The 27315-nt window shown below is 43.2% G+C and overlaps 1 protein-coding gene across 3 annotated transcripts in view; it reads left to right on the forward strand.

Annotated features, from left to right (window-relative positions):
- LOC134338456 (transmembrane protein 132C-like) overlaps positions 1-18315 on the forward strand; it is a 1064025-nt gene extending 1045710 nt beyond the window's left edge. For all 3 annotated transcript variants that reach the window (XM_063034272.1, XM_063034274.1, XM_063034273.1), the window contains one exon: positions 15935-18315. In XM_063034272.1, the coding sequence (XP_062890342.1) occupies positions 15935-17131 (1197 nt within the window). In that variant the 3' untranslated portion in view covers positions 17132-18315. The remainder of the gene's footprint in view (positions 1-15934) is intronic.
- The last annotated feature ends 9000 nt before the right edge of the window (positions 18316-27315 follow it).

Raw genomic sequence — 27315 nt, forward strand, 5'->3', positions numbered from 1 at the left:
GGGAGAAGAAGATGGCGGCACGACACAGCGCACGCAGCCGCTCCGAAATGATATCGTACTTGTAAGTAGGTACCGTGCACAATCCTGATTTGATGGAAGCAGAGGTGAGAAGCACGGAGGAACATCTGGAGAAACTTCTGAAATGCCCGCTTCGCTGCTGCTGCAACTGTGCGATCGAGAATCTCCGGAGGGGAAGGCCCCAAATCCTCGGCTTTGCCTATTGCCTGTTTCCGGGGCCGGAGTCGAAACGCTCGGCAGAGATGGTGCTCGGTGTCGGAGGGCTGGTCGGAGGCTTGAAGTTTTCGGATGGACTCAAGAGTCGGCTGTGGTCGGGTGCTTCCAGGATGCTGCATTGGCAAGTTTGCGGTGCTGGAAGCTCATGGCAGGGAGAGTCTTCCTTCCTTCTACTGTCTGCGTGAGATGATGGGACTTTCAAGAGACTTTGAGACTTTACCATGCCCATGGACTGTTCTTTATCAAATTACGGTATTGCTTTGCACTGTTGTAACTATGTGTTACAATTATGTGGTTTTTGTCAGTTTTTCAGTCTTGGTTTGTCTTATGTTTCTGTGATATCATTCTGGAGGAACATTGTATCATTTCTTAATGCATGCATTACTAAATGACACTAAAAGAGGACTGTGTGTCTTCATAATCTAATCTAATCTAATTTTCCTTCTCCTGTGGTCAATAACCAGATTCCCAGCTACAGGTAAATAGCCCCACTGCCTTGAGGGCAGCCTCGGGAGAGACGAAGGCCACGGGAGTAAACCAAGACAGCAAATCCGGAGTGGAGCCCCTAAAGCCGTTGGACGTCACTGAACACCTTTCTGGCAGCTTCCTGCAGTCAAGCTAGTGCCAAACATATTGCTTCGCTTTCTTACAGACTACAGCGGTGAGGCCGGGAAGAGTATCCCAAGATCTCCATACCTTCCGCCCAGGGCTGTTAGCAGTGCCAGAACCAACACGGGAGGCAGCAGCAATGAGCGATAAGCCTGCACCGACTGGCATAGGTAATGGGCACTACAGGCTGTCTTCGATGGTGGGAGAGATGTTCACATCCCACTGGTCAGCTACCGCCCACCTCGAGCTGGGCAGCCCCCGGCTAATAAGGTGCTGACCCGCAATGGGTGGGTGCTTGGAGCTCAGAGGAGACTGCACACCCATTGTCCTTCAAGACAGGCGGATGCCATCATCACTATCATCAGTCAATATCAACTCTTTGGTTCGGTTTGGACGGAGATTAGGAGAAACTGCTTTTCCCAGAGAGTAGTGAATCTGTGGAGTTCTTTTTCCAGGGAAACAGTAGAGGTTGCCTAGAGGTTAAATATACTTCAAGGCACAATTAGGAAGATTTTTTTCATAGCAGGGCAATTAGGGTGTTGGGGAGAAGGCAGGTCGGCAGAATCCATGACCAGATCAGCCATGATCTCTGAATGGCGGAGCAGGCTGGAGGGCCTGCTCCTGCTCCTCTTCCTTATGGCCTTTTAAAAAAAACAGTTGCTTTTAAAAAGGTACGGAGTTTTGGATAGATTTAGACTCCATGCAAAAAAAAGTTTTTCATGCCCAGAAACTTTTTAAGATTAATTATTGCTTGATAGACTAATAACACAGTTACATCTCATACAAGGCTTAAAGTTTAAATGTGGTTTCAGCAAAGAGAATGGAGGGGAAGTGATTTCAAAAAGATTTCTGACTGTGGACATCTTACAGTATGTGTTGTTCCTTTCCACGCCATGTGGCGCATCGGGTGGCAACCTCGCCATTTCTTTAGCATTTTTGTCTTTTTTTTTTACGAGGCCGAGTTGCTAGCCTAATGCTTAACCCACCATGGATGGAAAGCATGCAAGGACCCAGCTGGATTCGAACCCGGGATCACTCGCCTCGAAGTCTGGTGCAGATGCCACTACACCACCGGCCAGAAGTCATCGTTGGTTTCACCAAGTATTGATGGAAAACACCTGCATTTTGATTCTCAATGCAACTACAAATTCTGGACTATTACAAATATACTCCTTCTTCCCTTCTTATTAATTTGCATGTACCTTGCTTTTCTGTGAAAAGAGTAATGAAGTTCAGTGATGCAACATTTAACAGCAAGCGTAAGAAACCTCAATTAAAAACCTCTGTTGTTTCATTAATTCCTCACCATCTGCACAATCAGTACTTAGATCCAGTACTTTAACAAGTACACTTGCAGCCTTGTTTACAAGGCTGAAATAGTTTGAAGAAAGTGGAGCCAGTCCAATGGTCACATTGCCAAGGTCCCTGAGAATTTGGCAAAAGCGTACCCAACGTTGCCGTCATCCTGTGTGCGGCTGTATCAGTCAGTGTGGACCAAAAGCACACGGAGCCCAAGGGCCGGGTCATGCTAAAGTTCTACCTGTCCCTGGTGTTCTGTAAAATAGGCCTGGACATTGCTGCACTGCCTGTCCTTTTTGGTTCTTCCAAGAAAACATCTTTGACCTCAGTTTATCAGGCAGCGCAACGCAGAATATATTGTAGACACTGAAAAATTATTGACATTATGGATTCTGTGGGTTCTGCCTGGCAGAACAAGCATGAAGATCTGGCTTGACAGGAGGTGAGGGGGCCCTCTTTTCCGAGCCCTCCTGTGTAGATGGTATATCACCGCCTTGGGACTGCTGAGGTGGGGTAGAAATGGTGACCTGCCACTTTGCAAACTGTGGATTTGCTAAAGAGGGAGTGCAGAAGGATCCAAGGGTCCTGTTCAGGTTTACCCGCAGCAACTGCATATCCAGAGGGCTCTCTGATCTGCGGGCTGTCCCCTGGGGCGCACACCATGACAGACATCAAGGGCTGCCGGAAGGTCACGAACTCAGTGAAGATAAAGACCCTTTTGGTCTGTGCGAAACTTGCTGGTTTTGCAGCATGGTGCGATGCTTGTAAGGAAATGCTGCCAACTGGCTCAGTCCAGGCTGCAGGGTTACACGTCGAGAGACGAGTTGGAGCTCGGGCCAGCAATGCAAAGCCTTTGCTCCCATACGTGGAGGGACAAGGATGGGAGGGGAAGCCCCCTGGAACAATGAAAGTGGCATCACCTCAGGGAGCCACGCGAGGGGTGACGTGCTAGGTTTGTGTTTTTTTTAGGTTTATGCCACTGACTGCAATGACCATGACTGTAGAACCTTTTTCATACTGTTTTTCCTTTGTATATTTTTTTAATTATGAATTAAGTCTATTTATGAAATACTAAAAATTAAAGTGGTGTGCTTCCCTCTTGTCGACAAGAGGCCTGGATGAATGATGTACTTACTCAGTAGGTACATGCTACTGATGAAGTTTGAGCTCCAGAGAGCCATTACACAAAAAAAGAAGTCCCAGTGTAGTTTTCTCAGTGTCCAGCTTCCTGCTGCTGCATGCCTTCACCCACTCTCTGGCACCCCTCATTCATAGTTTCATGAGATCCCACAACCCGCTTTCCGTCCCTTGCTTTCCTTGTAGTTTTGCAGTTCCCTTTCTCTTCACTGAAGATCCTGCTTATTTCAAAAACTCTCAGTAATCTGAGGCTGGGAGAGCTATTTCATGTTGTAGAAATGACTGGATCCTGTACAATGTAATTAGAGTAATGTCCAATTCTAACAAGCTCTGGTTAAAGTGTATTTCACTGTCTGTTTTCATTCTGACAGGAGATTAAACCAGTTGAGGACAACATTTCACTTGTGAAAGCAACATGGAAATGTAATCATGTCTGGAGTAATTGCTGGATGGAATAAATATAATTAATCCATTGAATTTACTGGAGCAGTTTTCAGGTCCACTGTAGCGAGTAGATTACCTGGGGTTATGGTGAATCATTTCTTATATATAACACTCATCATTGACGGATGGATTTATGATTCCATGGACCGGATAATTGAGTTGTTCTACAATTTTTTTTCTGCATAACAATGTTCTATCTTGAAAAGAATATATCCTGGAGTCTAGAGAATGATTTTAAAGTAGCAGCACCTCATACTAGACCAGAACATCCATCCAGCCATTTATTAGAAGTGCAAATTTACTGAAGAAATAAAGTTCAGAATTTCAAAGTCTCCGCATATCCTGTAGCTAGGTGGTACTGGGATAGCAAAGCTTTCCAAATACAGTATCTCCACACGTTCTCCTTAAAAGACTCGAGCAAACTTGTCTAACATAAAATAACAATTTTGTGGACTTAGTTTGATTGTGTTAAGCTTCTCTAAGTGACTGGCTATTACTTCTTTAATTATAGACTTCAATATCTTGCCAACAATAGGTATTAAGCTCGTTAGACTTACATTTCCCTATTCTTTTGAATTGACTTTATTTCTTACATCCTTCACATACATGAGGATTAAAAAATCTTTACATCTCCGTCTGAATGTGCAATGTGCAATTTATAGTAATTTGTAATAAATAGTATGTACAACAGGACAATCAATAAAACATAGAAATACGATTGTATCAGCATGAATTAATCAATCTGATGGTCTGGTGGAAGAAGCTGTCCCGGAGTCTGTTGGTCCTGGCTGTTATGCTGCGTTACCGTTTCCCAGATGGTAGCAGCTGGAACAGTTTGTGATTGGGGTGACTCGCGTCCCCAATGATCCTTTGGGTCCTTTTTACACACCTGTCTTTGTAAATGTCCTGTATAGTGGGAAGTTCACATCTACAGATGTGCTGGGCTGTCCGCACCACTCTCTGCAGGGTCCTGCGATTGAGGGAAGTATAGTTCCCATACCAGGCAGTGATGCAACCAGTCAGGATAATCTCAATTCTGCCCCTATAGAAAGTCCTTAGGATTTGGGGACTCATGTCAAACTTCTTCAACCGTCTTGAACAAGGGAGCTATATAAGACCATAAAATATAGGAGCAGAATTAGACCACTTGGCCTATCAAGTCTGCTCCACCATTTCATCATGGCTGATCCGATTTTCCTCTCAGCTCCAATCTTCTGCTTATTCCTCTTATCTCTTGATACCCTGACTAATCAAGAATCTATCAACCTCTACCTTAAATATACCCAATGTCTTGGCCTCAGATTCTGATTCCACAAATTCACCACTCCACGGCTATAGAAATTCCTCCGCATCTCCATTCTAAAAGGACACCCCTCTATGCTGTGTCCTCTGGTTCTAGGCTCACCCAGCATAGAAAACATCCTCTCCACATCCACGCTACTGAGGTTTATACATTCCGTGGCCACTTTATTAGGCACCCCTGTATACCTGCTCATTAATGCAAGTATCTAATCTGCACGTGGCCAAGTGGTTAAGGCGTTCATCTAGAGATTTGAAGGTCGCTAGTTCGAGCCTTGGCTGAGGCAGTGCGTCCTTGAGCAAGGCACTTAACCACACATTGTTCTGCGACAACACCGGTGCCAAGCTGTATGGGTCCTAATGCCCTTCCCTTGGACAACATTGGTGGTGTGGAGAGAGGAGACTTGCAGCATGGGCAACTGCCAGTCTTTCATACAACCTTGCCCAGGCCTGCGCTCTGGAAATCTTCCAAGGTGCAAATCCATGGCCTCACGAGACGAACGGATGCCTATATAAAATCTGCCAGTCACGTGACAGCAACTCAATGCATAAAAGCACGCAGTTATGATCAAGAGGCTCAGCTGTTGTTCAGACCAAGCATCAGAGTGGTGAAGAAATGTGATCTAAGTGTCTTTGACCGTGGAATGATTGTTGGAGCCAGACAGGGTCTCCTGGCATTTTCATGCATGACAGTCTCTAGAGTTTACAGAGAATGATGCGAAAGATCCCGTGAGCAAAGGTACCTTGTTAATGAGAGAGGTCAGAGAAGAATGGCCAGACTGGTTCAAGCTGAGCGGAAGGCGACAGTAACTCAAATAACCACGCATCACAACAGCGGTGTGCACAAGAACATCTCTGAATGCAGAACATGTCAAATCTTGAAGAGGATGGGCTCAGGCAGCAGAAGACCTCGAACATACAGAAATACATTCAGTGGCCACCTTATCAGGTACCTAACAAAGTGGCCACTGAGTTGTATATGGTTTTCCAATCTCCTCACACCCTCCCGGACTTCAGTGAGTTTTGGAAAGCTTCAGTCAATGGCTGCACCACCTCTGCAGCCACTCCCCTTAAAAATCTTTGGTTGCAAGCCACTGTATTCACGCAGTTTATCTGCCTTTATCACCATTAGTTTTTTCAATACATCATAGCTTGTTATAGGGATTGGTATAAGTCCTTCCATGCTGTTTGAAACTACCCTATTTGTCATTTGCAGGTGCAGAATCTTCTTTTTATACACTGCCTATTTAAATCTCTGATATAAAATAACATAAATTATTTTATATAATATGTTTAATGTCCTCAGTAAAAATGTGGACATTTCATTATCAATAAATTAATTTGAAGTGCAGTCACTCTTGGCAGTCAAGTGCAACAGCATTCCTTTAGTTCTTCTGTGAGCATGGATCGTATGGGGAGGTCTGGAAATGGGGGTTGGAAATGTGCCCTTCTAATGCCAAAGAGAGAGCACCGCCACTGATTCAAGCTAATACCATAAAGGCCAAGTGTTCTTAAAAATGTTGTCACTGTCATATTACTTGCAAGCAAATTGCATGTGATGGCAGTGCTATTGAAAGAAGCAATTAAGCTCTGCATATTCAAGTTTCCAGGGAGATCATACCTCCCCTAGATGCCCATGAAAATAAATCTTATCCTCTTGGAAAAGTACATAACTCTGGTCTCTCTTTAACTTTGCTTGGCATTCTGATCTCTCCCCTAATTAAAAGTTCTGGTTTCAATAATTTCCTTGAGATGGTGCTTTATTAGTGATGCTACAGAACTGGGTTCTGAAAATGCATTGAAATAAAACCAAATCTTATTTACTTTGTTGCAGGCACCAGCAAGTGGTCTATGCTCTGAAAGCTTTATGATCGGGATTAAAAATCCAATAACTCACACATCAGAGAGTCAAATATTGTAATTACAGAGATTTGGAATAAATTAACTTGTGCATTAATGTATAAAAGAAAATGTTATATGTGAAAGGAAAATTGTGGAGCCTTTGACTTGATATATGCCACAGCCCTGATCTCATGGTTCAGGAAGACTAATTTCTATTATGGACCAAGGAACTCGGGGACGGTGTACACAACTCTTGAAGTAGAAATTAATCAGACAATGTGGTGTTCAGGTGAAGCTTGGCAGTTTAATTTATTATAAGAAAAATAATTACAGTGATGGAACAAGCAACTCAAATATTTTGATGTAACTTTTTATATAGAGCAATCTTAAATGAATAAGTCAAAGAATAAAGTTTAATCCTTTTAAGGAATTATTTCACAAACTTTGTGAATGAAAGTTGGGGAAGAATAGAGTCAAGGCTGGTTCTTAATGAATGTAGCTAGCTTGACTGGGGCTACTATGGATATGAAACTGAACCAATCAGGAAAATATCTTTGTAAGAGTATTGCTAAAACAGTTCTATAACATTTATAGCATTTGTCTAGATTTCAAAGTCAGACTTGTTCAAAGTAAATTGGATTTCAGATTCGTTTATCAGCTCACCTTGCCTTGCCTTGCGCCCTAAACTCCTGGTGGAGTTGTTGGGGTGCTGTCCTGACAAGCTTTGCACCAGTCTGTTCCATCTGTCGCGGTTGTGTGCCAGAGCCTGGGTCACCGCAGATGTTTTCCCTGTCCATTCTTTGATGTTGTCCATCCATCTTTTCCTTTGTCTACCTCACCTTCTGTTCCCCTCCACAGTTCCTTGTAGAATAGTCTTTGCAAGGCCACTGGATCTTGGTACGTGGCTGTACCATCTCAGCTTTCTTTTCTTCACCGATGTGAGGAGGTCTTCAGGGGGGCCAATGTGGTGCTGGATGGTCTTGCGGACCTGCTCGTTTGTGATGTAGTCCAAGTATGAGATGCCCAAGATGTTGCCATAGCATCTCATTTCCAATGCCTGTCTCTTCTTCTGTAGCTCTGCTGTGAGGGTCCATGTCTCACATGCGTACAGGAAGATGGAGAATACCAGTGCATGCAGGAGTCTGATCTTGTACTTCATGGTGATGTTGCTGTCCCTCCATATCGTCTTGAGTTTGGATAGTGCAGTCATTGTCTGTGCGGTTCTTGCCAGGACTTCTGGTCTTGGTCCTTTATCACTGATGATTGCCCCCAGGTGTTTGAACTGCTGCACTGTCTCAAGTTTCTGACCATGGTCTGAGATGTCTGTTGTGATGGCACAGTTGGTATTTGCCATGAGCTTGGTTTTCTCATTTATCACATCTACTTTCAAATGCACAGGGAAATGCGTCACAAAATGCTGGAGGAACTCAGCAGGCCAAGCAGCATCTATGGAAAAGAGTAGAGTCGTCGTTGCAGGCCGGGACCCTTCAGCAGGACCCTTTGGCCTGAAGCAGCAACTGTACTCTTTTCCATAGATGCTGCCTGGCCTGCCGAGTTCCTCCAGTATTTTGTGTGTTGCTCAGATTTCCAGCATCTGCAGATTTTCTCTTGTTTGTGAAACGTGTCATTTCAATAGGTTTCAAATGGTGCATTTAATGGTAGAGAAATGTATACAATGTACATCCTGAAATTCTGTTTCTTTGCACGCATCCACAAAAACAGAGGAGTGCCCCAAAGAATGAATGACATTTAAAACATTACAACCTCAAAGGCCCCCCCAACTTCCCCTCTTAAGCACAAGCAGCAGCAAGACAACGAAACCCGCCCACCAGCAAAAAAGCATCAGCGCCCTCCACCAAGCACTCAAGTGTGCAGCAAAGCATCAGTAAAGACACAGACTTACAGTACCCCAAAAACTGCTCGTACACCCGATGATTCGACATACCACAGGCTCTGTCTCTCTTCCTAACAAGGGAAAAAGAAGGGAGGCATAACAAACAACTCGCTGATTTACGATGCTAAAAGTCTCTTCCGAGCTTTGCATTAACAACCAACACAGCCTAAGGATGTGCTGGGGGCAGCCTGCCAGTGTCATCGCTCATTCCGGTGCCAAAATAACATGCCCACAATGTTCAGCAGAACAACACAAGCAACAGCAGCAGTAACAAGCCAAACACAGCAAAACAAGCTCTTATCCTCACTATCACCCACACACTCACACACACACACACTCACACACACACACACACACACACACACACACACACACACACACACACACACACACACACACACACACACACACACACACACACACACACACACACACACACACACACAGGCCTCCAACATTTACAAAAAAAGATATTAAACTAGACAGTGTATTGTATCACTTACCAAATTCATGGTTGAGTTGTTCTCTAATTCCACAGCAAATAAAGAGAATTGATTTCAAAGATCTTCTTACAAGAGGTGCAAACTAATGGGTCTTCAATTTCTTAAATATTGGATACTAATCAATTTTTCACTCAGTAAGGGTAAGCACTTTTTATTTGTTTTCTGATGTTATCTGCTTTGGTCGAAGTGTCAGGAGATGGTTCAGATCAGTGAAATCAAAATCAAAGTCGAGTTTATTGGCACATGTGCAATGCGAAGCCTACTCTTTGCAGCATCATCACAGGCACGGATATCAGATACACAACATTCACAAGAATAAACAAAATTAAACACTGCTGTTATATGGAAGAACACAAGTAAAACAGAAACAAAGTCCACTGCGGTGCAAAGTAGCCATTGGGCTGCTATTGTGAAGTAGTGATTAGGGTTGTGCGGGTTGGCCCAAGAACTGAGTGATTGAAATTCAATACGTATCTATTCTTGAAACTGGTGATGAGGGACTTCAGATATTTGTACCTCTTGCTCGATGGCGGTTGTGAGAAGATGGCGTGGTCCCACACGTTGGGGATGTTTGATGCTAGATGTTGCCTTTTGGAGCAGCTCCTACTCTATCAGAGGAACATTGTAAGGAAGGCAGAAACCTTCACTGCTTTTGCAAACTACCCAGTCACTTGAAGAGTGATAAACCTGCAAGGGAACGGGCCTATGGCTGGGAAACAGCATTAATCCCTGAGGTATTTTAGGATAGTTATAATGAGTTGAATGAATTTCTTTATACTAAATTTCGATAAATCTTTGGACCTGTGATTGACAGCATTTCTCTTGAGAATTCCACAGATCCCCACAGAAGGGAGTGAGAAATTCTGCCCCCTTCTGGTTCTGTTTCCAATAACAAGCCTTTCAGTATATGGGAAAAAGAAATTAACAAACCCAGAGTCGAAACCTTGCTCCAGACTTTCCTGACACAGGACATGTTGAACGGATGTTGGGGGTGAGGAGTTCTTCAGCTTTCGATACTCCTGCATCATAAATTGCTGGAAATGTGGACCAATGAGCTCCAAGTACCACAATCATTCACCTGATTATTCACAAGAAAGTCTGCTTTTCCTGTTGAACATAGAAAATCCTGGCCCACTGGATGCTCATAATGCACAATGGCAGATGACGTTGTCTTTTATCAACTTCCCATGGACAACGCCAGAAGATAATACCAGACTGCATAACGCTTTCTCATCCATAGTTCACCTGAATCAATAGAATTCAGGGTGTAACAGAAAAGTTCTCCCATCTGCAGCATCAGTTCTAGATGTCAGTGAGGAATATTTCTCAGGGTCAATATGACAGTCTGTGATTTTATCACATCCTGTACCAATTCCTAGGTGGCAGTGTTGGGGCCCACTCATACTTCACTCTCCAGCAGATTAGTAAACTTTCTGAGGCAGATTGATGTCAGATGCATTACAGTGGGACAGTAAAATTAGGCTGGATTAGGTGAAGATTACAAGCTTCCTTCGTTAACTAAGGTTAGTAAGAGCATAAATTTTTACGATAATCTGTCTACAGTACAATCGGTTATTACAGACAACTTTTAAGCTGAATTCTAATTTTTAATGGTGACATTTGAATTAACATTCCTTGGATTAATAGTCCAGGCCCTTGGAAAACTAGGGACATTATCATGTTAATTCTTAGGCAATTGCAATTTTTAATCTGCTTAACTAATTGAATTTAGTTTCCTGAGATGTAAAGACAAGATAGAAATATGACTGAAGTTTTCCAAATGTTAAGGGGACATGATTGTGTAGTTGAAGAGAACTGGCTTTCCTCCTTGGGGAGAAAGACCCAAAATTTAGAGCCAACCTTTCAGTAGTAAGATAAAAGTAAGTGGAACCTGTTAGAGTATGTAACAGGTGTCCAATTTTATTTCAGACCTACAGAATCTGTAGACGAATAAACTCTTCTCCGACTTCCAGCTGAGTACAGGTACTGATTTTAACCAACATTTTGATGGCAAATTCTGCCATCTCTATCAGGGATGATGCCTGAGCATGTCTAGTCTGGTGGCATTTATACACCCGTCGTCTGTCCCTCCTGATTAGTTAGTCCTCATCCAATCAGGCTTCCACTGTCCCACCTTGTTTACAATCGAATTGCAGTTCTTACTTAGAGCAAGACCTTCGTCTTTGTTAAAATTCTTTTCCTCTAGTTTTATTTCAGTGGCTTCCTACACCAGGCAGTCCCAAAACCCACTGGCATGGGATAGGAGTTTTGTTCCATCGAAGTCAATCCTATGGCCATTGCAAATGCAACATGCTGCTTCGCCCATTTGCTCCAGATAATCCAAACGGACGCACTTACTGTGGTTCTTGATACAGGTTTCCACCATGTGTCCGGTCTGATCAATATACACTGCTCCGCATTCACAGGAGTCTCCATGAAGAAATAAGACAACTACACGTGTCGTTCCTACAGAATGGCTACAAGGTAAAGGGAATCAATCGGGCCCTTAAAAGAGCCAGCAAAAAAATCAGGAAACTAACAACGAGGAGGAACCTATCGCTACCGCCTGTCTCCCCTATATTTCCACGGTTTCTGGAAGGATCACCAGGATCCTTAAGAAATACCGGATTAATAGCATTCACAAACCTGTAAGGAAGCTCAAATCACAGCTGATGTGGGTCAAAGGTGATGTGAGACTCAGGATGGGTGGCGTTTTTTTAAAGGATTCCCTGTGAATGTGGATCAGCATATATCGGCCAGATAGGACATATAGTGGAAACCTGCGTCAAGCAGGAAGAGGCGTATTCATTTGGGTTACCCGGAGAAATCAGTGGTAGCAGAACACTGCATTCACAATGGCCAGAGGATTGACTTCGAGGTCACAAAACTACTGTGCCGTGCCAGTGGCTTTTGGGACCTCCTGGTGAAGGAAGCTATTGAACTATGTAAGGGGGTTTCGATTTTTATGTTACTGTGGAGGCTAATTAAAATGGCGTCTTTGTTATGTTAATCTGGGGAATGCGGCTTTGTTGTGTTAAACACCGAGAAAGTTTGCGCTAATAGTTTGTTTTTGCTTTAGAGTCTGATAAGAGAGTGCTATTAACCAATTGGGATAGTTGTTATGGTTTTGGTGTATTTGAAGATACTGTATGCGCGGGGTTTTGGGACAGAAGGCGGGAGAGCGAGACAGAGGATGGACGAGGTGCTGTGAGTCTGCTAACGGGGTCGGACCCCAAGCGGGACGTTCGGCGAGGAGACGAAGACGGACTTGTGTGGAGTGTCTGGTTGACCACCGTTGTTGGTCCCAGGCGGCCAGTCGAGGTGGTCCGAGGGGTCGCATGGTGAAGAAAGAGGGTCCTGAGCTCCAACTGTTTGTGCACGAAGAGATTGAACTTTGATAAGTGTGGCACCTTTTATTTTCCTTTATTATTTTATTCTCTTTTAATTACATAGTTCCAGTAATATCTATAAACTGTAAATCATTTAATTGCATCTGGTGTATTGTCTGTTATTTGGGCGGGGTGGGGTACCTCACACAGCATCCACACAAACGAATTATCCAGTTTGGCGGGGCCGAGGCTGTTTCCCTAGACGACAGCGAGCCGAGCGACCCTGAGGGTGGCCGGGGGGGGCTACAACTAAAACTTGAAGAAAAGAATTTTAAGGAAGACGAAGGTCTCGCTCTGAGTAAGAACTGGAATTCGGCTGTAAACAAGGTGGGACAGCAGAAACTTGATTGGATGAGGACTAACCAATCAGGAGGGACGGACGACGGGGTTATAAATACCACCGGACCAAACATGCCCAGGCATCATCCCTGATAAAGATTGCAGAGCTTCCCATTGAAACGTCGGTTAAAATCAATACCTGGACCTGGCTGGAAGCCCGAGAAGAGTTTATTCATCATATATGCTGGGAAAGCACTACATCTTTTTTCAGAATCTGTAAAATTACTCTTTCTCAAAAAGAGACTGAAATTTTAAACTCTTTTCCAGAAATGATAATTGATGTTGTGCCAGATGATAACTTTAAATCTTAGATTTAATTGTCTCACAGGTAGCTAGGGTTGTAAATAAAGTTTTTACTTTGATTTTCAGAAGGTCTTTGACAGGGTGCTGCAAATGAGGTTGTTGAGCAAGATAAGAGCCCATTGTATGAAAGGAAAGGTACCAGTAATGAATAAAAGATTGCCTGACTGGCAAGCAACAATGAGTGGAAGTAAAGGGAGCCTTTTCTGTTTGGCTGCTGGTGACTAGTGATTCTTCACAGGGATCGTTGGAATCATTTCTTTTCATGCTCTACAGTATGTCAATAATTTGGATAACAGAATTGATGGATTTGTGGCTAAGTTTGCAGATGACACAAAAATAGGCCGAGGGGCAGGTAATCTTGAAGAAGTAGGGAGACTGCAAAAGGACTTATTAGGCGAATGGGCAAATAAGTGACATATAGATATTGTGTAAGGAAGTGTATGGTCATGCACTGGTATTGTGAGCAGCTTTGGCCCCCTTATCGAAGAAAAGATATCTTGGTATTGGAGAGGGTCCACAGGAAGTTCACAAGAATGATTCTGGGAATAAAAGGGTTAATGTATGAGGAGCATTTGATGGCTCTGGGCCTGTTTGAAAAAATGAGGGGATATCTCATTGAAACCTATGGAATATTGAAGGGTCTAGATAGAGTGAATGTGAAGAGGATGTTTCCTATAGTGGAGGAGTCTAAGACCAGAGGGCTCTATCCTCAGAATAGAGGAACATCAATTTAAAACAGATATAAGGAGGAGTTATTTACCCAAAGGGTGGAATATCTGTGGAATTCATTGCCTCAGATGGCTGTGGAGGCCAAGTTATTGGGTATAGTTCAAGTGGAGGTTGATAAGTTCTTGATTAGTCAAGGCATCAAAGGTTATGTGGAGAAGGCAGGAGAATGTGGTTGAGAGGGGTAATAAATCAGCCATGATGGAATGAAAGAGCATACTCAATAGGCTGAAAGGGTTAATTCTGCTCCTATGTCTCATGGTAAAGAGAGCTTTTGGCACATTGACCTTCATAAATCAATGTACTGAGGACAGGAATTGGGATATGACATTGAAGAAGACATTGGTGAGGCCCAATCTGGAGTATTGTGTGCAGTTCTGATCACCTACTTACAAGGAAGGGATCAAGAAGATTGAAAGAGTCCTGAGTAAATTTACAAGGATATCACCAGGTCTTGAGGACCTGAGTTGTCGGGAAAAGCTGAATAGGTTAGAGCTTTATTCCCTGGAGCATGGAGAATGAGGGGAGATTTGATTGAAGTATATGAGTGATATTAATAAAGTAAATGTAAGCAGGCTTTTTTCCACTAAGGTTGGATGAGACCACAACTAGAAGTCATTAAGTAAGGGTGAAGGGGAACACAAGGGGGAACTCTTTCACTCAGAGAGTGTTGAGAGTGTGGAATGAGCTGCCAGCGGAAATACCGGATGCAGGTTAAATTTCAACATTTAAGAGAAGTTTGGATAAGTTGGATGGGACATGGAAGGCTATGGCCTAGGTGCAGGTCAATGGGATGAGGTAGGATAGTAGTTCGCCATGGACTAGGTAGGCCAAAGGGCCTGTTTCTGTGCTGTAGTGCTCTATGATTCTATGATTGATGGATTTCCTTAACCGGAGATATAAAAAGATGGGGCTAAAGCAACTGTGTGGAGCTGGTCTTGGATCAGCCAGCACCACAGTGATCGGTGGAACAATCTCAGTGAATGAATAGCCTCCTTTTATTGAATGCAAACTCTGCTCATTCATAATGCTAGATGCCATCAGAAGCACCCCATTGACTGAAGTGCATTTCCTAGTCATGTTGTAACTGTCATACCTTTTTGCCTGAGAAGTCTGCACTCCACTTACATCCAGAGATTAACTCTGGATGTTTAACGATGTGAGCATTCTTAAACGTACAGTTCTTTGATTTATAAATTTTCATTGTGACACTGTTCTAGCATGAACACAGTCACCAGAGAGCTGCAGCTGGTAGGTATAAAAGTAGCCTTTTATTCAACAAAATGAGACACTCTCTGGAGGAAGAGGCTTGTTCAACCCAATATTACATGTCATTTTACATGCTAAAGCTCTAAGGACAATTCTATATTTACAATATATCTACAATGCTTCCTTTGAATTGCATATAATTTTCCCTCTTCCGTTTTCACACCCACACTCTAGACATGCAAAGTGAATGTTAATCAGCATTGTCTGGCTTTTCAGCTCAACTGCTGACCACAGCTCCAGGAAAATATTGTCCAGGGCTGCATTTTAAATTTAATCTACAATCCACATTCAGGTCTAAAGATTGGTTGCCAAAGTTAGTACTTCCTCTATACTCTAATTCCAGAATATGCCCAATGACTCTATGGGGTGCCTTTTCACCATAACACCAAATGAGCAATGTATTCCTTTGGAATGCTTTCTGCCAAACTTCTAATGATGCCCAGACTATGAGAGTTGACTGTATGAAATGTTGTCCAGGAAGATGTTCTCCTTCATAAATTGAGGAGAGGCTGAGCAAGCAAACTGTCCGTGTGTGTATGCAGTCGTGGCTTAACCCTCAGAATGGCAGCCCCCTGAATTCAGGCTTTTGCTCATAATGTGTTGTCAATAAAACTGAAATGTGATTTTGTCTCCACTCTTTTCTCCAGGAAGCAATAATCAGTGGTTGGATCCATTTCAGTGACAACAGTCTGACTCCGCTGGACATTTACGATCCCAAGGACTATACGCTCACCATCACTTCGAGGGAAGAGTCTGTTATCTCAACGTACCAGGATTTGCAGTTGCAGTGGCCTATCATCACTGTGGTGGGAGAGGGCCAAGGGAACCTGCTGAAAGTCGAACTAGTGATCTGTGAGGTCTGCCAGAAATCCAAGCGGAAAAGCATCCTGGCAGTGGGAAACAGCAACATCGAGGTGAAATTTGGTCAGAATAACGTGGGCCCGAAGGGTGGCGGCGACGACTACGGCGGGAACGGGGAGCTGGAAAACCGAGCAAGCGACCGGAGGCAGAAGACTGTAGACCAGGAGCGGGCAGGGCAGGGCGGACGGTACTTCAGCAGTGCGACAGCAGATCGCGAGGAGAGCTCAGTGAGGAAAGTGAGCACAACCACCAAAGCTTCAGTCAACAGGAACCAAGGTGGGACAGACCAGCTCTCTGAAGGTGGCAGCCAACTCCAAAACATTCCTCTGGATGCTGCCAACTTCCCCTCACATGACCTCACCAGGACCTCCGGGGACAGTGAAAGCTTGGACGAAAATGATCTGGTGCAGGCTCCAAGAGGTCTGACAGACCTGGAGATTGGAATGTACGCTCTACTGGGTGTTTTTTGCCTGGCTATTCTTGTCTTTTTAATTAACTGTGTCATGTTTGCTTTGAAGTACCGGCACAAGCGAATTCCCTCGGAGGCCCAAGGAACCATGAATCATTCTCACGACTGGGTATGGTTAGGGAATGAGACGGAGCTGCTGGAGAACACCGCTGATATATCCCCACAACAACTCTGTGAACACACTACAGTAATAGACAGGGTAGCAGGTTTCGAAGAGAGCAACCATCTGCTCAATGGAGGAACCCAGAAGAACATCCAAGGACAGGTACATAGGTCTGCCCTGTCCGGTGACGGGAAGGACCGCAAGGATGAACCTCTGAATTCCCCAACCACAAAGCGGAAACGGGTAAAGTTTACAACGTTTACCACCATTCCACCAGATGACGGATGTCCCGCGACCAATTCAGTCCTTCTGGGTAATGAGGAAGATATTAAGTGGGTATGCCAGGACATGGGCTTGGGAGACTCGCACGAACTGAGAAATTACATGGAAAGAATACATGACAAAGTGTAACTGTGTTATCCAGTCTGTTTTCATTCTTTGCTCACCTTTATGCCTTCAGTTTTGAGTAATTGTGCGGGAAATCCAGTCATGAATGGGACCAGTTTGTGAGAGTGAAATACACAGGCAGCAAAGCACAGGACTACGCAGGTATCAGACAAATCAGCAGCGATGACCTGTCATGATAAGTATCTGGCAAAATCAAAACTCGTAGGAATTGGGATAATATTTGGAAAGACAATAAAAAGAAGAGGCTAACAAGAAAGAAATGCATGCGAGTTGTAGCAATGGAAACCAACACAAGTTCAGAAACGCTGATGGAGAGAATACATGGCAGATTAACCTGGAAAGAGAATGGAGGAAAGTGCACAATAAACTGAATGAACGTTAAAAATGAGCACTCCTGTTCTGCGACTCCTTCCTGAATGGGAAGGACTGTGGAAGAAACACTTCTGATTGGATGACACTATGACTGTAGTCCATGGGAGCTGGCTCTTAACACGAATGTCTTAACGACCAGCTCCAAATGTAATCATTTTATATGATTTTGTTAATTTTGGACTTCAGTTGTATTCTCAATTCTTGAACTCTGTGTAAAATTTATTTTACGTCTTGTTTATATTTAGACTTGCAATTTTTCACGTTATTATTTATGGTGTAGTAATAAGTCATACCCACCTTTATAACTTAGGTGAAATATTTTAACAAGGTATACCTAGAATGCATTGTAGATTACTAGAATGTAAAATTTATTTATAAATATTATACACATTGTAAATAAAAGTTGCTTAAGATAGCTTGAAAATTTAGCCCTTTCTGGATCACATTGAGTCTTCAAGCCATATCTTTCTTCCATTTGTTTTTAAGGGTAACTGCACTTGAATGTAGTCCAGGGAAGGTTGCAGCAGCCCAGAGACTACTGTGAGCACAGCATAATGAAAATAAATGAACCAGAAAGAGGATTGGCAATGCTAATAAAACAAATGGATCAGGCAGCTGTACTCCATCACAACAGCAGGAAGATGTCAGTGTTGGCTTCACATGTGGCTCATTAAAGCTGTAGGTCACCAGAGTGACAGTCGACTTCCAAAGCTTACCTGATTCTCTTTTTTTTTTGTGTGTCACTATCCGCAGCCATCCACAATGAATTTGTTTGGCAAAGGCACTTCGGTAGGTTCATGTATTAAGAGTTGTCAACCCGCTACGTCGTTTGTTTTGAAGGAAGCAGGGTTGAGCCATATAGATGATCCCGAGAAGTGGGCTATCAATAAGAACTCAGGCTTTGAGAACAAATTGATGAAGGAAAGCAATAAGGAACAGTTTAAATATGAAAAGTACCAGTTCTCTTTATGAGTTAGGTGAAAGTTCACCATCAGTTTGAAAGCAAAACATGAGGGAATACTTTGTATGTGTACCTTACCAGGAATCGAGGTCAGGGACATATCCTTGAACCATTGTGCAATGCATAAGCCTAATTATTTATATTCATACTATGTACAAACTACGTGTTACAGATCTGTAATATTTACTTGAACCCTTAGTTGCTTAATTAAGGCTTAACTGTCAGCACTTACTGGCAGAATATATTTTTGATTAAGGTGTTAAGAAACAAGGTGAGGGGTTTCTATCATCAGTGGAGCCAAGTGCAGCTATAGTCTCTGGTGTGGTAAGGAACAATTTTTCAGTTCAGTATTACAGTTAATGCATTATTTGTCATTTTGTGATTTTTCAACTCACTGTTGATCTATGGTATCACTATTTTATATTAACGTCTGCAGGGCACAGAATGCACATTAGTGATTTGCTGTGATTGATGAAGATCAACATCTATTTACATCATGCTTTTTTTAAAGTAATGTGATACATACCTGAATGGCTTTGATTTATATATTCCCTTACTTTCTGCATTGATTTTTTTTCTCATTTACCCCTCAGTATTATTAAGGCAGAAGAAGCTGTGTTAAATAGAGGAGGTAATTGTAATCTGAAGTACTGGGGAGACAGGGTAGTTCATTGCTCATTATTAGAGACAAGATAAGGTGTGAGTGAATTCTTTCTTCATTAATTATAGGCAGGGTTAGGTAAATAGAAGAGTAAGGATTCTGTGCTGAAGTGCTCCTTTGGGAAAATGGCGGCAGTCTCAGGAGTGGATGGGACTGAAGGTGATGGGCAGAATGCCCGTAGGACAGAAAGGGTTGGAAGTGATGGCAATTGGCAGCATGTTGTGAGGGATTTTTATCTTACTGAGAGGGAGTTTAAAACCCAGCTGAACTGTGGGGTGATGTGGGTAATGGGGGAGGACATGTTGAAGATGTAATGTGTGTTCGAGCCAATAGGGCATTCCTTAGAGAAAGGGAAAGGAAACAGCATAAATCTGCAGCAATGTGGGGACTACTTTCAGCAATTGCAGCAACAGCTCGGGATATAAATATCAAACACTCTTAAAATAGAAACATAGAAAATAGGTGCAGGAGTAGGCCATTCGGCCCTTCGAGCCTGCACCGCCATTTATTATGATCATGACTGATCATCCAACTCAGAACCCTGCCCCAGCCTTCCCTCCATACCCCCTGACCCCCGTAGCCACAAGGGCCATATCTAATTCCCTCTTAAATATAGCCAATGAACTGGCCTCAACTGTTTCCTGTGGCAGAGAATTCCATAGATTCACCACTCTCTGTGTGAAGAAGTTTTTCCTCATCTCGGTCCTAAAAGGCTTCCCCTCTATCCTCAAACTGTGACCCCTCGTTCTAGACCTCCCCAACATCGGGAACAATCTTCCCGCATCTAGCCTGTCCAATCCCTTTAGGATCTTATACGTTTCAATCAGATCCCCCCTCAATCTTCTAAATTCCAACGAGTACAAGCCCAGTTCATCCAGTCTTTCTTCATATGAAAGTCCTGCCATCCCAGGAATCAATCTGGTGAACCTTCTTTGTACTCCCTCTATGGCAAAGATGTCTTTCCTCAGATTAGGGGACCAAAACTGCACGCAATACTCCAGGTGTGGTCTCACCAAGGCCTTGTACAACTGCAGTAGTACCTCCCTGCTCCTGTACTCGAATCCTCTCGCTATAAATGCCAGCATACCATTCGCCTTTTTCACCGCCTGCTGTACCTGCATGCCCACTTTCAATGACTGGTGTATAATGACACCCAGGTCTCGTTGCACCTCCCCTTTTCCTAATCGGCCACCATTCAGATAATAATCTGTTTTCCTATTTTTGCCACCAAAGTGGATAACTTCACATTTATCCACATTAAATTGCATCTGCCATGAATTTGCCCACTCACCCAACCTCTCCAAGTCACCCTGCAACCTCTTAGCATCCTCCTCACTGCTAACACTGCCACCCAGCTTCGTGTCATCCGCAAACTTGGAGATGCTGCATTTAATTCCCTCATCCAAGTCATTAATATATATTGTAAACAACTGGGGTCCCAGCACTGACCCTTGCAGTACCCCACTAGTCACCACCTGCCATTCTGAAAAGGTCCCGTTTATTCCCACTCTTTGCTTCCTGTCTGCTAACCAATTCTCCACCCACACCAATACCTTACCCCCAATACCGTGTGCTTTAAGTTTGCACACTAATCTCCTGTGTGGGACCTTGTCAAAAGCCTTTTGAAAATCCAAATATACCACATCCACTGGTTCTCCCCTATCCACTCTACTAGTTACATCCTCAAAAAATTTTATGAGATTCGTCAGACATGATTTTCCTTTCACAAATCCATGCTGACTTTGTCCGATCATTTCACCGCTTTCCAAACGTGCTGTTATCACATCCTTGATAACTGACTCCAGCAGTTTCCCCACCACCGACGTTAGGCTAACCGGTCTATAATTCCCCAGTTTCTCTCTCCCTCCTTTTTTAAAAGACAATCCTTCAGTTCTTTTTCAAGTAATTAAGGCAATGCCAATCTTTGATTTTTTTTACTTTAAAAATTTTAGAACTATTGAGGAAAAAGAGTCACATTCCACCCTCTGCAAGCATTTTGAGTGAAGCAAAACCTTACTTAAAACTTCATTGTGTTTTCCTGACTGTTCTCAGTTTGTGTTGGTTTTCAGAAATTCTTCTTTGGTGGTTCTGAAGCCATTTTCCATGATTTGATTCATGTTGATCTTTTCCCCTCAGTTCCGATTTTATTGACCTGAATGCAATTGCAAATTTGACCGAATTGAATACAGAAAGTGTACAAGCTTTAGGTATAGATTGGCTTCTAGAACTGTAAGAACATCATTGTTGCTGAGATAGATCCTATGACCAATAATGTGTTTTTAGGTTGAAGGCGATGTGCATCTTAGCCAAGAAATCCAAACAATTGAATAATTCCACAAAAGTCTGTATGAATTGTATATTTTCTTAATAAGCCTTTCATTCACTGAAAAAAAATGTGAAGCATGATGTGTTAAAACAAAAGAAAAATTCTGGTGTGATATACTAAGGATGTGTGTGCAAGCAGAATAAATCCCATTGCAAAAATAGCCAGACAGACTTTGATAGAATTAAAGTCCAAGAAATCCACCTCTTTATGCTTGGTGTACTCAATACACAGGGTCTGTGTGTGCCATATAAAAGAAATGTTTTGTTAACATGACTCATTGATTGTGTTTTCAAGAGCCATGAATAAAGAAAGGAAATAGACTTTAACTATATTTGCAGCCTACTTGATCAAAGTCTAGGAAGACACTTAAGCATTCAATAATTGGCGAGGATTTAAATGCGAGGCAGTAGCAGTGATTTTCATGGAAACAATTTCCATGTTAATATATAAGGTCAAAAATTTTAAAAAAGTGTAAAGTAGGGCATTTGTAAGCAAACATGGGGCTTTTTTTATGATAATGCAGTAAGATTAGACACTGCACTTCCCACAGCAGTTAACTGTGGATTGGCACAAAAAATATTGTTAATATTGTTACTATTGAGTGCTGGCTTATTTATTAATAGCAAGGCATACAAGATTTATTTTTACTGGCAACAAGGTGGCTCCACTTAATTTTGCAAAGGTTTCTCGTGTTTGGTGTAAGCAGTGGGATAAGGGAATAATGACTTTGGATTCATTTAATGGAGACAGAGCGATTTCCCCTTAGAGCTGCCCCACAGAGTGACTATCATAGGGACACAGTGTTTATTCAACTGAAAGAAGTCCTTGATTATGGTCATTATGACCTTCATTTAGATCAGGGGTTCCCAACCTTTTTATATCATCTACCCCTACCATTAACTGAGGGGGTTGTGGACCCCTGATTTAGAACAAGTAAGATTCCACAAAATGACACAGCCTACAGCCCACTATACTACAGTAACCACATTCACCAGCTGCGTACATTCTGGAGGATCGAAATGTTGAGACTGAGGAGGAGGTACACTCAACGATTCAGTGAACTGATGGCTGGAGTCTAGTATAGAACTTCACTCTGCTGCACCCTCTAGTGTTCCAGTTTCATAGAGGGATATTTTTATGCTTAATTCCTCATGAGCATGCATAAAGCTAGTATTTAACATTGGGAAGACTTATGCTAGAAGTAAGATCTCATAGTTTTTTTGAACACTAAAGGTGCTATGTTTTGTGGCAAGGGCCAGTCAGATCTGTACAAATTTATGGAATTTTCAAATTTACAATAGCAGATCAGTGTCTCTGGAGCTCACTGGTGTCTTGTGGGAATTCCAAGCCATGTATGCACCTCCTCCCTCACCTCCATTCAGGGCCCCAAACTTCACCCGCGAATCTGCTGGCGTCACCTATTGTGTCCGGTGCTCCCAGTGCGGCCTCTTCTAATTGGTGAGACCCATTGTAAATTGGGGGACCACTTCATCAAGTACCTCCACACCATCAGCCACAAGTGGGACTTCCCAGTGGCCTGTCACATTACTTCCCACTCTCCCATTCCCATTCCGACGTGTTGGCCCATGGCCTGCTCTTGTGCCACGATGAGGCCACCCTCAGAGTGGAGGAGCAACACCTTATATTCCATCTGGGTAGCCTCCAACCTGATGGCATGAACATTGATTTCTCCTTCTTCCACACCCAGCCCCCTCCTCTATTCCCCACTCTGACCTTTGACTTCTTCTCACCTGCTTATTACTTCCCCCTAGGTCTCCTCCTCCTTCCCTTTCTCCAATTATCCCCTCTGCTCTCCACTCTGATTTTTTCTTCTCCAGCCCTTGACCTTTCCTATCCACCTGGCTTCACCGATCACCATCAGCTATCCTCCTTACCCTCTCCCCACCTTTTTATTCAGGCATCTCCCCGCTTCCCTGTCAGTCCTGAAGAAGGGTCTCGGCCCGAAACGTCCACTGTTTATTATTTTCCATAGACGCCGCCTGACCTGCTGAGCTCCTCGATTGACCTGTAGGAATACCCTCTGATGACTCACAACCCCCTGACGACTGAGGGAGTGTAAATTCATTTGTCACTGTCACATGTACAAGTGATAAAACTTTTGTTTTGTGTGCCATTCATCCAGATCGTTTCAATGCATTGAGGTAGTGCAAAGGAAAACAATAACAGAATGCAGTACACAGCGTTACAACTACAGAAAAAAAACATGCAGTGCAGGTAGACGATAAGGTGCAAGGTCACATTGGGGTAGATTGTGAAGTCGAGAGTCCATCCTATCACACTAGAGACTGTTCACGAGTCTTATAACAGTGATGGAAGTTGGTCTTGAACCTGATGGTACATGCATCCAGGCTTTTGTATCTTCTGCCTGGACCTCACACCCACCAGTCTCAAGGACAGCGTCTTTCCCACTCGTAGAAGACCATTGGCCTTCCTCGTTAATGAAAAGCTGCAGATTATACAACAGCAGCCAATGGCCAGGGTAAGACAAAGCAGGAACGTTCCAAAGCCTGATCCAATCAGAGATCAAAGCGGATGAATACCATGCCTCAGGAGGCTCTGTGGTGCAAAGACGGGCTGAAAAATTGGGAGGTGAGGCTGAAATTTGCTGTGACAATGATCCTGTGGAGAGGGAATTGAGAGCCACTGCAGTCTCGGCTGTCTTGGGGAGAGCGATGCAGGCCTGAGGGCTCAGCCGAAGGTCATCCCACAGAATGTCACCTGTTTTTGAGCTGACGCCTTGGGGAAACTGAGCCTACATTTACACGGGCGTTGAGGACAGTCCAGCAATCCACATTTTCCATTACGTTCCCGTATCCTCACACTGTGTAACAGCACAACCACGCAGCAAGCTCTCCAACACGTCTCCGGTGAAAGAGCGAAAGAGCTGCTGAACTCGCTTTGGCTCTCCTCAACCCACCCTGCCTATTCTTTGTACCTCTTTAAGTAAAGATGGTACAGATTGTAAGTGTCACAGTGAGAACTTCGGAAGAAAGAGTCGTTGGTTTGATCACCTGCTGTATTGAAATTAACACTCTAAGATCTTTTCTACTTTGTGTAGCTATAAACTGTGAGAAAACCATCCAACAGAATCTTTTGCCTTTCCTTGCTTCAGCTGTCGGTTTAAGGCAAAACTATGAACTCATTGCTTGGTTCCCTTCATGCACCACTGGAGAATAAAACGGAGAAACCGTCAGCTCAAGACCAGTGCGGGGCAGCACAGGGAACGATGAACTCTTGAAGGTGCCAGCTTTTAGAGACAGTTGGCTAGATTATTCAGACAGCTAGCTCCTCGCTCCCATCGAGAATCACGAACCAGCCGACCTACAACTCGAAGTTCACTCCAGACTTCAGTGTGGAACTAATACTGTATACATCTCTCCATTGAGTTCTGTAATTTTCTGAGCTTTATTCCAGTCATGGGTGACATGTTAAGCAATGTTCCTTTCATTTGACTGATATTGCTGACCTTCACTAAAAGGATGAAAATGCTGAAAATTCTCAGCAGTTTAGGAAACATCTGTGGAAAGCAAAACAGAGATAACATTTCAGGTAAAAGATATTACAGGCTACCAGCATCTACAGCTTGCATATTTTCAGTCACTAGAAAGTGAATTGAGGACAAGCGTTTTCTTTAATTTTAATTTATATTAAATTGAATGTGATTTTATATATATTTTTACTTTTTATTCAATGTTTATAATTTAAATGTTTTTCAAATGTTAGTTGATTGTCTTTATGTTCAAAGGCTTGCACAGCAAGAACACATCAAGGCACTCTGTTGAAGGAGTATTGGTTTCCACTACCTCTGACCTGCTCACGACCAACTTGGTCTGACAAACAGCCTCAACAGTGAGGATAGCGGAACTTCAGGAGCTGTTTGGCTGTTGTAGTAAATGTGCACCTGGGACTCCTCACAAGAGCGAGTAAGAGCCTCTGGGTACTGAGGTAGCTGTTGAAAATTGCACAATTATCCACAGAAGGGATAAAAGAAGCCCATCGGGGCAAGTGTGTTGATAATTTGAGAGGTGGCACGCTTCTTCTGCCATTCATCCTGGGTTTCTGCAAGTTCCTGGTGCAAGGACTCGACATTTTCCAAACATCCCAAAGACTCCTTTTCCATTTCGAGTTGTATTGGATCGGCGATTGCCAAGAATCAGAGGGGATGGTGTATATTTTCATGGAGGCTATGAGCCTATCTTTGAATAATTTTTAGAACCCTTAGTCAAAACGTCATGGAAAATGACTAAACAGCCCTAATACAAGCTCAGAAAGGTGTTGTAAGTAACCACTGATGATATGTATCAATTTAAACAAGTGATACTCCCTCTAGAAAATTACACTCAGGCATAATTTCCACATCCCAGTAAAGTACAATGTATGGAGATTACTGTCAGCACTCAATAATTTCCAGACAGTGACCACCAGCACTACACAGCGTTAGACTGGTGATGTGAGAGTCAATGTTCAATTGCCTTGATTACTCAAGCTTTTTAATCATCAAGGTATAATTAAACTAACAGGGTAAGTGGATGTCTACACATTTCCTTTGTGACTTACTCCAGGGGAATATACAGTACTGTGCAACAGTCTTAAGCGCATACTGTATATATAGCTAGGGTGTTTAAGACTTTTGTACAGTACTGTAGTAATGTTATGTATTGCTCTGTACTGCTGCCACAAAAAAATCATGACATGCGTGAGTGATGATAAACCTGATTCTGATATAGGTCTCTATTGTGGACTGAGAGTGGGAAGGAACCAGGGAGGGGGGAATCATGGTTGGGAAAGGGGGAAGGGAGAGAGGAGGGAGTGGGAAGCACCAGAGAGACATTCTGTAATGATCAATAAACTAATTGTTTGTAATCAAATGACCTTGCCTGGTGTCTCAGGGCTGGGTGTGTCTGCCCCCCCCCCAGCCCCTAGCGCTCCTCTGCCACCTGTCCCACACCCCTCCCGCGGTGCTCCAGCCTCGCCATTCCCAGCATCCTTTGCTCTCGCCAGATTTACAAGCTTGACCTCCGCTCCACCTTTTACAAATACAGTTCTGTGCTAAAGTCTGAGGCAGCAAATAGATATATAGAAAAATCCAGCTTGGACCAGATTCAGATACCTGAGACTTTTGCACAGTACTGTAAAGTAGTTGAAGATGTGGGTATGCAAGAATGGAATGTCTTTGCTATCCTATCACTTGCCTCAAGGAAGCCATCATACACATATCCGAATTACATTTCAAACAGAGGTGCTGTGAAAGGTTAGAGTACCAATCATTCCAAGAGCACTAGGGTATCAAGGGGTTATTCAAGAAGTGTGTTTATTCCTTAAATTAAAAAAATTATACCTACTTGAAATGAGGTTCTCCATCATTTTAGTTGATGGCACAGTTCAGCTCCACACTCTGCAGCAGATGTTATGAAGCTAAATTTACAGTATATGTTCATGTGGAGATGAGCCATTAATGGACACTTTACTAACTCATTGCCTGGTGCTTGTCATGAACCACTGGAGAGTGTATCAGGGGAACCATCAGCGCAAAAGTTACGGCTCAAGTTGCAGTGCGGGGCCACAGGGAGTGATGCACTTTCGAAGGTGCCATCTTTTAGAGACAGTTGGCTGGACTGTTCAGACAGCTAGCTCCCTGTTCCCATTGAGAGTCATGAACTAGCTGACCTGTACCTCCCCGTTCATTCCAGACTTCCGTACGGAATTAAGGAATACACTTGGGGGACATCTGACCATCTCTCTGCTGAGGTTCTTAATTTTCCGAGCTTTATGCCAGCCAAACCTAACAAGTTAAGCAATGCTCCATTCTTTTGAAGTGTTGCTGATCTTCACTAAATGGATGGAAA

Source organism: Mobula hypostoma, chromosome 27 (assembly GCF_963921235.1).
Source record: "Mobula hypostoma chromosome 27, sMobHyp1.1, whole genome shotgun sequence".
Lineage (NCBI taxonomy): Eukaryota > Metazoa > Chordata > Chondrichthyes > Myliobatiformes > Myliobatidae > Mobula > Mobula hypostoma.